Genomic DNA, 12,498 nt, shown 5'->3' with positions numbered 1-12,498 from the left:
GTGTGGCAGATATGATACGCGAGTTGGGATGGAAGTCATTAAGGCAAAGACGTTTTTCGTCGCGGCGAGATCTATTTACGAAATTTCAGTCACCACCTTTCTCTTCCGAATGCGAAAATATTTTGTTGAGCCCAACCTACATAGGTAGGAATGATCATCAAAATAAAATAAGAGAAATCAGAGCTCGAACAGAAAGGTTTAGGTGTTCGTTTTTCCCGCGCGCTGTTCGGGAATGGAATGGAAGAGAGATAGTATGATTGTGGTTCGATGAAACCTCTGCCAAGCATTTAAATGTGAATTGCAGAGTAGCCATGTAGATGTAGATCTAGATGTAGTGTAGTAATAAAAAATAAGTTACAATTAAAATATTGTTCTCTCATTTCTTGCACAGTAATATCAATGACTTACTTTGTTGTATCTAATGACTATTCTGCTCGAATAGTTAAAAGTGTCCTTGTCCTTTTTAATGCACGTCTTGCCGTGAAGGGGAATAGATGATGACGTTGAAGTCACATCGACTTCTTATTCTCAACGGTCACCGATAATGAATTCGTCTTGAATTATAAATATTATTTTATAATTTCACTTAATAACAGTTTTTACAGAAATATTTCATTTCCTAACGAAATTTAACTACATACTACCTTAACTACGTATTACTTAAGACGTCGGTCCTTTCGTTTCTTAGGTTACAGACAACTACATATGTTATAACAGTAATAATAATTATTACTTTCTTCCGTATGACGAGTTTAATTTTGTTAAATGGACTGGACTAGAAAAGTGCTTTTCGGCGTCCGGCGTTAGCATAGTGTTACGCGGATAGGGGAGACACTGACCAAGCTAAAGACACCTCATTACATGAACACAACATTTCTTTAAAAGCTTCCACTGACGTCGAATGGCTTCATACTTGTTTAACGTTCCAACACTCCCACTCTGTGCCATCATCAGCGCCTTACGTCCTCTGCTAAGGAGATCTTCATAATTACTCGAGGAATCCAGGACGGACGCACGCTGCACCGTGGAGAATATCCAGTGTTCTGCTTGTTGTAGCCGTACTACAACATGTCGCGGAGGACAGCCTCGATGTCTACACAACTCCTGGCACTCCCAAACATACAGTTTAGTACACACACTACTGGCCATTAAAATTGCTACAACACGAAGATGACGTGCTACAGACGGGAAATTTAACCGACAGAAATACGATGCTGTGATATGTAAATAATAAGCTTTTCAGAGCATTCACACAAGGTTGGCGCCTGTGGCGACACCTACAACGTGCTGACATGAGGAAAGTTTCCAACCGATTTCTCATACAGAAATAGCAGTTGACAGGCGTTGCCTGGTGAAACGTTGTTGTGATGCCTCGTGTAAGGAGGAGAAATGCGTACCATCACGTTTCCGACTTTGATAAAGGTCGGATTCTCGCATATCGCGATCGCGGTTTATCGTATCGCGACATTGCTGCTCGCATTGGTCGAGTTCCAATGACTGTTAGCAGAATATGGAATCGGTGGGTTCAGGAGGGTAATACCGAACGCCGTGCTGCACCCCAACGGACTCGTATTATTACCAGTCGAGGTGACAGGCATCTTATACGCATGGCTGTAACGGATCGTGCTGCCACGTCTCGATTGCTGAGCCAACAGATGGGGACGTTTGCAAGACGACAACCATCTGCACGAACAGTTAGACGACGTTTGCAGCAACACGGACTATCAGCTCGGAGACCATGGCTGCGGTTACCCCTGACGCTGCATCACAGACAGGAGCGCCTGCGATAGTGTACTCAACGACGAACCTGGGTTCACGAATGGCAAAACGTCATTTTTTCGGATGAATCCAGGTTCTGTTTACAGCATCATGATGATCGCATCCGTGTTTGGCGACATCGCGGTGAACTCACATTGGAAGCGTGTATTCGTCATCGCCATACTGGCGTATCACCCAGCGTGATGGTATGGGGTGCCGTTGGTCACACGTCTCGTTCACCTCTTGTTCGCACTGACAGCACTTTGAACAGTGGACGTCACATTTCAGATGTGTTACGACCTGTGGCTCTACCCTTCATTCGATCCCTGCGAAACCCTGCATTTCAGCAGGATAATGCACGACCGCATGTTGCAGGTCCTGTAAGGGCCTTTCTGGATACAGAAAATGTTCGACTGCTGCCCTGGCCAGCACATTCTCCAGATCCGGTCAATGGTGGCCGAGCAACTGGCTCGTCACGATACGCCAGTCACTACTCTTGATGAACTGTGGTATCGTGTTGAAGCTGCATGGGCAGCTGTACCTGTACACGCCATCCAAGCTCTGTTTGACGCAATCCCCAGGCGTATTAAGGCCGTTATTACGGCCAGACGTGGTTGCTCAGGGTACTGAGTTCTCAGGATCTATGCACCCAAATTGCGTGAAAATGTAATCACATGTCAGTCCTAGTATAATACATTTGTCCAATGTTTATCATCTGCATTTCTTCTTGGTGTAGCAATTTTAATGGCCAGGAGTGTATATTCGCCGCAATCTTCTATTACTCCCATATTCATTTATATGATTCGTTCTTTAGGGTGACTCATATGTTGTACTCTCTTTTCATTTAAGATAAATCTCCAGCATTCTCTTAGATATTTTTTTAAATATTGTATTGAACTTACGTCATAATGATTCTCCCCGTATGATGTATATTATTTCATCCCCTATTTCAACTCTTCCGTACTACACGACGTCTCTGAAGTGAATACTTATAACAAAACGCTCGTCTTGACCGCAAGTATTTATTTTATTTCTCTCATCCTTAATCGTTTTAGCATTATGCTGCCGGCCCATGTGACCGAGAGGTTCTAAGCGCTTCAGTACGGAACCGCGCTGCTGCTACGTTCACAGGTTCGAATCCTGCCTCGTGCATGGGTGTGTGTGATGTCCTTGGGTTAGTTAGCTTTAAGTAGTTCTAAGTCTAGGGGGCTGATGACCACAGATGTTAAGTCCCAAAGTGCTTAGAGTCATTTGACCCACTTTGGCATTATGCCTTTACGCTATTCTCAAGGAACAACATCGTGTTGATACAAAGTATCGTGTCCAACTTAATCGTTTGCTTTGTTACGTGCTAGCACCACTCCCTGACGCCAATGTTACGACGCGAATCTGGAATCGCTTTGTAATTGGGAAGTCAAGCGAAGTGTGAGTGTGAATAGCCCAGTGGTCCAGAGGTGTCAGTGACAGAGCGTTATCTGTAAATACGTTTATTGGTCGAGTAAAGTGTACAGAGGCTTAGCTTCTTCAAAGCTGCTGGCAGCAGCCGAGCACGGGGAGCACGTAGCGCGAAGGAATGCTGACGCCTCGTCAGCACGTCGTTGCCGCCGCTCGCTGCCCACACTGCGTGCACAGCTGGCCAAGGCAAGCTCAGTCCGCAAGATGTACACTACTGGCCATTAAAATTGCTACACCACGAAGATGACTTGCTACAGACGCGAAATTTAACCGACAGGAAGAAGATGCTGTGATATGCAAATGATTAGCTTTTCAAAGCATTCACACAAGGCTTGCGCGGGTGGCGACACCTACAACGTGCTGACATGAGGAAAGTTTCCAACCGATTTCTCATACTCAAATAGCAGTGGACCGGCGTTGCCTGGTTAAACGTTGTTGTGATGCCTCGTGTAAGGAGGATAAATGAGTACTATCACGTTTGATGGTCTTTCTCACTGGTTCTTCGACACGGACTTCCTCCGAAAGTTGCGTTTTTCATAGGAACCGAACTCCCACCTATGAGCCGGTGGCTCTGAGTACAAGAGCTTGTTTGTCCCCATTTATCGGACCTGTTAGCGCCCCTTGCCTTGCTGTGGTTATTTCTGTAATGATTCGAGGTCGTCGAGCTCGATCTGCTGTCAACGTTTGACTTTCTAGCGGTGCTCAGATGCGGAACTACATAATGTTACGACACAGTGCATTGCTAAGTAGCCCAGAGGTTTTTGCGTTTTTGCCTGTCCTGTTCTCGAAGTCTCTAACTTTGGAGATAGGCTCTACTGATATAATGATTGGCACATCAGTTCAGCTCCAAACTACTCCGTTCTGAGCTTGTCTGGCGGAATTTTAATAAAATTTTAAGCTTGTACAATAAATTTATTCCGCTGTGCAGCAGCGCTTACCATTAATACGATTCTTTGGATGCGATAGTTTGCATCGACAGGAAACGCGTAAGGCTTAAAGAAATAAAATAAAACGAGCGTCTTATTATAAGTGCAAAATATGACCACCACGTCTCACAAGGCTTTTATGCAATACGTATCGTTAAGTGAATACATTGGCGAACAACATGGTCCACTGTTCCAGTTTCTCCACAGAAAGCTACCGTTAAGTCGTCGTCCTATATTATCCAGATGCATAAGATAAGGCCCATCCATGACTTACAAGGAAATGGATCACACCTCTAAAGGGTACGATTAAATTACTCTTATGTCTCCCCTTAATATAGGGAAAGAACTCATAGACCCGACGACCCGTTGTACCTGGATTCCAGTCCTCCTGTGATTCTATCATAATGCACGGAGCGATTTCTTCCCTGGGGTTCGCTCTTTTCCCTAATATCTTGGACAATTTTTCTGTTTGTCTTCTTCGAAACCAGTATTGCGCTCCCTTCTTTCTAACTGCCGGGTCTAAGAGACATTATTCCTAACATGATGAAAAGAGCTTCCGCAGAAGTGTTCCTGTATACATTCTGTAAATCGTATAAATATGCCCCCTGCACATTGCGTAGGGCTTGCTTAGGTTCAACTAGTCTTATCTAATGCGCCCACGTACTTGAAGTGTAATCTACAGTTGAGTCAAGAATAGAATCATGATCCAGTCTGGTATTTTTTAAGCCTAGGTGGAACTTACGCAGGTGAATTTCTGCAATTTTGTTTACGAGGCTAAGAACTCGTTGGCAGACAATTTTGAAATGTGTGTGAGTGTTTTACGTACAACTCAAGTACCTCGTTACCGCATATATGTGAACCAAATTATTGGTTTTTCTTATTGTTGGATTTCTTATCCATGACAGATACCCTTGGAGCACAATGTATAACGTTTTGTTCCTAGCTATTTTCAGTTTTTTCTGAGCACCTAGTATGAATCAACGACACAACACATTGACAATTTTCTTCTAATTTTGACCTGCGGTTTCTTGTTACTACTGTCAAGTCGTCTGCGTGGGCCATGAATCCTTTTGATAGTTCGCCTACTTTCTGTAATAGAGTTTCCAGACAAATATCCCAGAACACTGGTCCATACAAAGAGCCCTGTGGGAATCTTTAGTCAGATGCTGGGCAGGACTCTGCTCTATAGTGTTTTGATTTTCCTTCTGTACTAACTTGTGACTAAAATTCTTCTGTTCATTGCCACTAGTATGGCATCTACGAGCTCTTCGTCATTTTTGTTCACAAGAATACAAGTACAATCGTACTCCATCTGTCTGCCGTATCTTGAACTCAGAATGCAACAGTTCCCAGTTTGCTTTCCGTAATTTGTAGCTGCGCGTCGTTGTATTATAATCTTCCACGTTATGCTCCTCATTAGATAAATTCAACTATCAAAATTTTCTAACAGTACATTTATAACACTCATGTGTCTCTTATTACATCCATACGTTGTTTTTTGACGTCCTCGTAGTAATCTTCTGCACGCGTTAAGCTGGTGTACAGAAAGAACGATTATATACGCTGGGAAAGCCACAGATCAAAAATTACGTTCCTTCACTATTGCATGCACTGTGCGTTGGCTGTTACACCAGTCAAGTGTCTGACCATGCAGATCGTTACGGAATCCAGTAGCGTAACCTCCACCAATTAATAGCGTTGTTTCTGGATTTCCTTAGCGCGTGGAGGTGGTTCGGCGCTTATTGGCGATTCCCACTTCTCTCTACCACACAAACCGAATGGTCAACGCACTATCCAGTATACCTTTAATTTGAGGGCGGCCATCCAATTTTAGTCACAGAAAACGTCTGTTAATTCACTCAATCATATCCCTACTACATCGATTCTAACACATTAGGATGCCATCGAGCAGTAATTTTTTTACATATGACTTAACCATAGCAAATTTGAACGGGCGAATGACCACAGTATGGATTCTTCAGAAGATTGTTTCTTCTCTCCTGCATCTGCGAATTCCACCAGAGTTTGCTCTAGGGATTGTCAGTATTACCGCTTGTTGTACGTGACTCAGCTCTACGACGTATTTTCTGTTCGATCAACATCTTGGTCTTTGTTCTTTACAAAATGCCTTAAATGGTTATGCTTTAAATTGGTTATTAAAATATTTCAGAGGCCAACCCGATACTGCCTTTATAAACAGCTACGGAGTACAGGCTGTATCAAAAGGAATTATCCGATTTTTAAAAAATCATAATTATTATGTTATTTGAGATATGTGCGTGAAAAACGTACCGTTGGAAAGACAAAGCTCTCGAGGTTCGCATGGTTCCCGCCACAATGGCACCTGGAAGTGCGGGAATTTTTAAATCAAAGGATTACTGAACGATGCATCGGTCGCACAGGACCAAATGATTCAGCCTTACATTACTGGCCTCCAAGGTCACCGGACTTGACAGTATGTGATTATTTCTTGTGGGGAGTTTATAAAAGACTCTGTTTATGTGCCCCCTTCTGTGGTGACGTGTGGGTGCTATTCTGTCATTCTGCGCAATGGATTAATCTGAGATGTACCCTTTACCCTGTGGCTCCTGCAAGACGCAATTTCCACCCCCACACTACTACAGAAGTCAGACAGACGCTCCTAACGTTCTAAAGAGAAATGCCTGAAAAACTTTCAGCAATAAATATCTTCTCGAGTCGTCCGCTGTAAGGAAATGACACAAAAATTCACAAAATTTCTTACGTAACTAATGGGATACTTGGGTACTGGAGTAGTGCTAGTTAGTGTAAGAAAAACACGAAGCTAACGAAAATTATTATTTATTTTGCAAAAATTCTGAGTAATTACAATGGCACTTTTAGTTATGAACTGAAAAAGTTATTTCGGGGTTCTTTTCGGAATGTGAAGTTACCTCTTACGGATAGGATTCGCCAATGAAATTTCTATACAAAGTTTAAGATTGTTATTGACTTGTCAGACTGGCTGAGAGCCGCCCTACTCAACTTGAATAATTATCTGTTAGAATGTTGCTAGGTACGGTCGAGGCTGTCGTGTGTGAAATGCAGTGAAGTGTACTGTTGTGGAGGAAATATGGGGCTCGCAAGAGCTGTAGCGCACAATACTGTAAGCTGCGATGACTGCTGTCTGCGCCGCTCGCTGCTGACATATAAGATAACTCTCATTCTATCTGGATTGACCTTCGCCAATCAAACTCTCCCTACGCCTTGATGAAGTCAAGGACTCTTACTCGCCCCTAGTCTAACTATTGGCGTGGTACACCGGCCAGATAACCAGTCCACTGCGATGCCACTCAAAAATTCGCTCGCAGTCGTTTAACTATAACTCTGTCCGTTCACACCGCACAATAAGTGTGGCAGCCAACACAATGAACAACGCTTAATCGCAAGGACTCAATACAGACTCACACTCTGATTCACTCTCGACAGAAGTGCTCTCCCAGTGAAGTACTGAGGAGACACTTGTTCCTCGCTCTTTGAGTACACGTACGAGCGCGCACGCTCTCGTTACGTGTTCTCGCTCCAAGAGCGACAATGGAACGGCCCCTCTCCACGTCAGACGTGAAGGGGTATATCTTTCAGTCTCTTCCATTACTCCTTCAGCTCAAGGCATCAGAATATCGTCTGCCAATCAGCATTGCTCTTCTAAAACGGGAGAATGACGTTTCGTTTAAGGCGACCAATCCGGAAATCTGTAGCATCGGCGTTTGGCGTTTGCTGTCTCCCTGTGAAAATCTCTGAAACTACGTGCTATATTTGTAAAGAATGTGCGCTCCCACACAAAGTAGTGGAATTTGCTTTTATGCCAAACACGAGGTCGTTCTTCCTTTCACTCGGGCAAACGCTGTCTGCTCCACAGGCGGTCGAGGTTGACTCGTCCTCTGAAGGGACCGGTCTCCCAGCGTGTGGTCTGCCTCTCTCGAACTAAAAGCTCTTGTGATGGTCGTGTCTGGAATGTATGTGTGTACGCCAGCCTCGAGTATTTCAACCACGGTGCGCTTACTTGTTATTTGCATATCGTTTACATGAATTCATACAGCACTGACTTTATCTTATCGAGTTTGGGTTCGAATGAAGCATCTTGATGTGCGGAATATGATTGTGAGAGTGGAATATGTAACCAATGAAGGTCAGGAGACCACGATGTCTTACACCCTTACCAACAACAATGAACAAACTGAGACATCGCATAACAGCAGCTGTGGAACTGTAGCTCAAGACATGCTCGCTGCAGTATGGGAACATTGACATATGGTGTGCATCTCAAGAGGGGCATATTGAACATCTATGAGAAGGTATGAAAAAAAAATTTTTTTGAGTTTCCCATTCATGAAGAAACAAAATTCTTTGTATACGTTTATTAGTTTCAGAAATATGGTCGTGCCAAGTCGGATGATTCTTTTTGATACATCTTGTTCATTTCCTGCTTGCAGAATTTGCCTCAATTCGGCGAGCATCTACAGAGACGAGAGGAGATCATAGCGGAGATGAAGAGGAAGCAGGAGCCCCTGGGTGCAAGCAAACCCTCCGAGCCGCTGAGGCCTGCGCATCAACCGCGTAAGCCGGTGCCCAGCGTCCAGGATATCGTGGGGCAGGCGCTGCCACACATCGGCGCCTACAAGGCTCTCGACAACACCAAGCAAGTCGTCGCCGTCGTGGACGAGGTGAGAGGCAATCTTCTACAAGCTAACACGCTGGAATCATAACGTGTAGGCTTCCACGGCCTGCATCTTCATTAATTAAAACTTCCGAGCTAAGATGCCGTGGTCGAACAGTAGAAATTCTTCCTCGTGACGTTTCATTGCCAACATCTCCCGAGATTAGCCAACGACTGACTGCTAGGCCGGGACCAGATTCATCAAACACGTCGAGGACTGGCGGTACCTATCAGTCATCTGTTAAATCTCCATTTATTTATTAGCGACACAGTACAGTTTTGTGATTGGAATAAGGTGGATAGGCAAACATTTAGATTTATGGAACGTAGTGCAGAACTGTCTTCTAATAGGCAGAAGAAAAAGTTTGACAATTTACAGAAGGGCAGACAGGAAACACCGGTTACAGACAATTCCCGTACGGTCATTAATTTGTCCGGAAAAGAACTATCTAAGGAAGACGTTTCTGTTCTCTCAAAAGGAGGAAATTTTGCAATTACTCCACTGAAGGTTCCCACGGAGGATACTGTAGCTAATATAGAAGCGGGAATTCGTCTGTTACCATCACATTCTGCCGATGAAATTAGGGTAGAAACAGCCAAGATACTACGTAAAGCTTAGCCACCTAGCAGTAATTTGTCTCAAGGAGAAAAGAATGAGTTACGGAAGATGGATGAGCACAAGAATATTATCGTACTTACCGCTGATACAGGCAGTGTTACCGTTGTGTTGAAGAGTGAAGACTACCACAGTAACGTCAGTGACCTCTTGGATCCTACCACTTATAAAAAGTTGAAAAAGGATCCTGTTGTTGTTGTTGTTATTGTTGTTGTGGTCTTCAGTTCAGAGACTGGTTTGATGCAGCTCTCCATGCTCCTCTATGCTGTGGAAGCTTCTTCATCTCCAAGTAACTACTGCAACCTACATCCTTCTGAATCTGCTTAGCGTATTCATCTCTTGGACTCCCTCTACGATTTTTATCCTTCACTCTGCCCTCCAGTACTAAATTGGTGATTCCTTGATGCCTCAGAACATATCCTACCAACCGATCCCTTCTTCTAGTCAAGTTGTGCCACAAATTCCTTTTCTCCCCAGTTCTGTTCAGTACCTCCTCATTAGTTACGTGAACTAGCCATCTAATCTTCAGTATTCTTCTGTAGCACCACATTTCGAAAGCTTCTATTCTCTTCTTATCTAAACCGAATATCGTCCATGTTTTACTTCCATACGGGGCTTCACTCCATACTAGTACTTTCAGAAAAGACTTCCTGACTCTTAAATCTATACTCGATGTTAACAAATTTCTCTTCTTCAGAAACCCTTTCCTTGCCATTGGCAGTCTACCTTTTATATCCTCTCTACTTCGACCATCATCAGTTATTTTGCTTCCCAAATAACAAAACTCATTTACAACTTTAAGTGTCTCATTACCTAATCTGATTCCCTCAGCATCCCCTGATTTAATTCGACTACATTCCATTATCCTCTTCGGCCGCTGTGGCCGAGCGGTTCTAGGCGCTTCAGTCCGGAACCGCGCTGCTGCTACGGTCGCAGGTTCGAATCCTGCCTCGGGCATGGATGTGCGTGATGTCCTTAGGTTAGTTAGGTGACTGTAGTTCTAAGTCCAGCGGACTGATGACCTCAGATGTTAAGTCCCGTAGTGCTTAGAGCCATTTGAACCATCCATTATCCTCATTTTGCTTTTGTTGATATTCATCTTATATCCTCCTTTCAAGACACTCTCCATTCCGTTCAATTGCTCTTCCAGGTCCTTTGCTGTCTCCGACAGAATTACAATGTCATCGGCAAACCTCAAAGTTTTTATTTCTTCTCCATGGATTTTAATTCATTCTCCAAATTTTTCTTTTGTTTCCTTTACTGCTTGCTCAATATACAGATTGAATAACATCGGGGATAGCCTACCACCCTGTCTCACTCCCTTCCCAACCACTACTTTCCTTTCATGATCCTCGACTCTTATTACTGCCATCTGGTTTCTGTACAAATTGTAAACAGCCTTTCGATCCCTGTATTTTACCCCTGCAACCTTCAGAATAGAGAGTATTCTATCTGCGGAGCTGGTTGGCGTATAAACTTGTACTACTGTGGTAGGCGTGAGCTTCATGTCTATCTTGGCTACAATAATGCGTACACTATCCTGTTCGTAGTAGCCTACCTGCGATCCTCTTTTTTATTCCTTATTAAACCTACTCCTACATTACCACTATTTTATTTTGAATTTATAACCCTGTATTCACCTGACCTGAAGTCTTGTTCTCCTGCCACCGAACTTCACTAATTTCCACTATATCTAACTTTTAACCTATCCATTTCCATTTTTAAATTTTCTAACCTACCTACCCGATTAAGGGATCTGACATTCCACGCTATATAAAAAATATCTTTGCAAAACGGAAGCTTACCCTTCTAGATTATATGGGCTGCCTACCTAAGGTTCATAAGCCCAATATCCCACTGAGACCAGTGCTATCGGATCCGTTGGCTTTATTTCGACCCGTGTGGATTTCTTTAACAGGTTTTCGAGACTAAAAGTAATAACGAGATGACAGCACACTAGCGTCAGCAAGAGAAATAGAAACTAATGAAAACCTAAGTTTTAGAATAATGAACTAGAATCAAGTTCTGCTTCGCGTAACTGCTTCAATTGATTAAACACATGTTACCTTCATGTTAATAACTCATCAGACCTAGAAGTCGCTGTTGGAAAGCGGAAATGCTTGATGATACAAGACCGTGTTCATGTTTAGTTTCAATGCAATGAAATAATTTGCAAGATAATAGCAGTCATAATCGGACTTCGTAGAAAACATTAGAGTGCAGGCTAGACTTGTAGAAATGAAAATGCATAAACGATAGCGAGCGAATTTGCGTTACCAAACCAGCGACTTCCAACGAATTTAAGATTCTGAAACGTTAACATAAGCTTTACACATAATTAGTAAAAGGCGTCAATCACATTATTAGATAATAAAAACATACTTAAGCTCATATCTGTTAGTATTCAAATAAGGTTACAGAACGTAAAAGATACGTGACCTTACAGGATGGCGGTCGGAACAACAAGAATCCACATGAGTTCCAAAAGAAATCCGTTGGAATTCGATTACTCGATAAATAGTACAGTTCTCAAGGCTGTCAATTCAATTAAGTACCTGGGTGTAAAAATTACGAACAACTTCAGTTGGAAAGACCACATAGATAATATTGTGGGGAAGGCGAGCCAAAGGTTGCGTTTCATTGGCAGGACACTTAGAAGATACAACAAGTCCACTAAAGAGACAGCTTACACTACACTCGTTCGTCCTCTGTTAGAATATTGCTGCGCGGTGTGGGATCCTTACCAGGTGGGATTGACGGAGGACATCGAAAGGGTGCAAGAAAGGGCAGCTCGTTTTGTATTATCACGTAGTAGGGGAGAGAGTGTGGCAGATATGATACACGAGTGGAGATGGAAGCCATTAAAGCAAAGACGTTTTTCGTCGCGGCGAGATCTATTTACGAAGTTTCAGTCACCAACCTTCTCTTCCGAATGCGAAAATATTTTGTTGAGCCTAACCTACATAGGTAGGAATGATCATCAAAATAAAATAAGAGAAATCAGAGCTCGAACAGAAAGGTTTAGGTGTTCGTTTTTCCCGCGCGCTGTTCGGGAGTGGAATGGTAGG

At 43.2% G+C, this 12,498-nt stretch overlaps 1 protein-coding gene across 2 annotated transcripts in view; it reads left to right on the top strand.

Moving 5' to 3' along the window:
- Positions 1-12,498, top strand: part of LOC124555242 (dihydropyrimidine dehydrogenase [NADP(+)]) — a 285,759-nt gene that overhangs the window by 221,025 nt on the left and 52,236 nt on the right. For both annotated transcript variants that reach the window (XR_006968528.1, XM_047129102.1), the window contains exon 17: positions 8,591-8,821. Coding sequence is in view for 1 of the 2 variants with exons in the window: in XM_047129102.1 (XP_046985058.1) it covers positions 8,591-8,821 (231 nt within the window). In the remaining variant the exon portion in view is untranslated. The remainder of the gene's footprint in view (positions 1-8,590; positions 8,822-12,498) is intronic.

This window comes from Schistocerca americana, chromosome X, assembly GCF_021461395.2.
Source record: "Schistocerca americana isolate TAMUIC-IGC-003095 chromosome X, iqSchAmer2.1, whole genome shotgun sequence".
NCBI classification, from domain to species: domain Eukaryota; kingdom Metazoa; phylum Arthropoda; class Insecta; order Orthoptera; family Acrididae; genus Schistocerca; species Schistocerca americana.
Note: the sequence above shows the minus strand (reverse complement) of the source record. Positions and strands in the feature narration are given on the sequence as shown.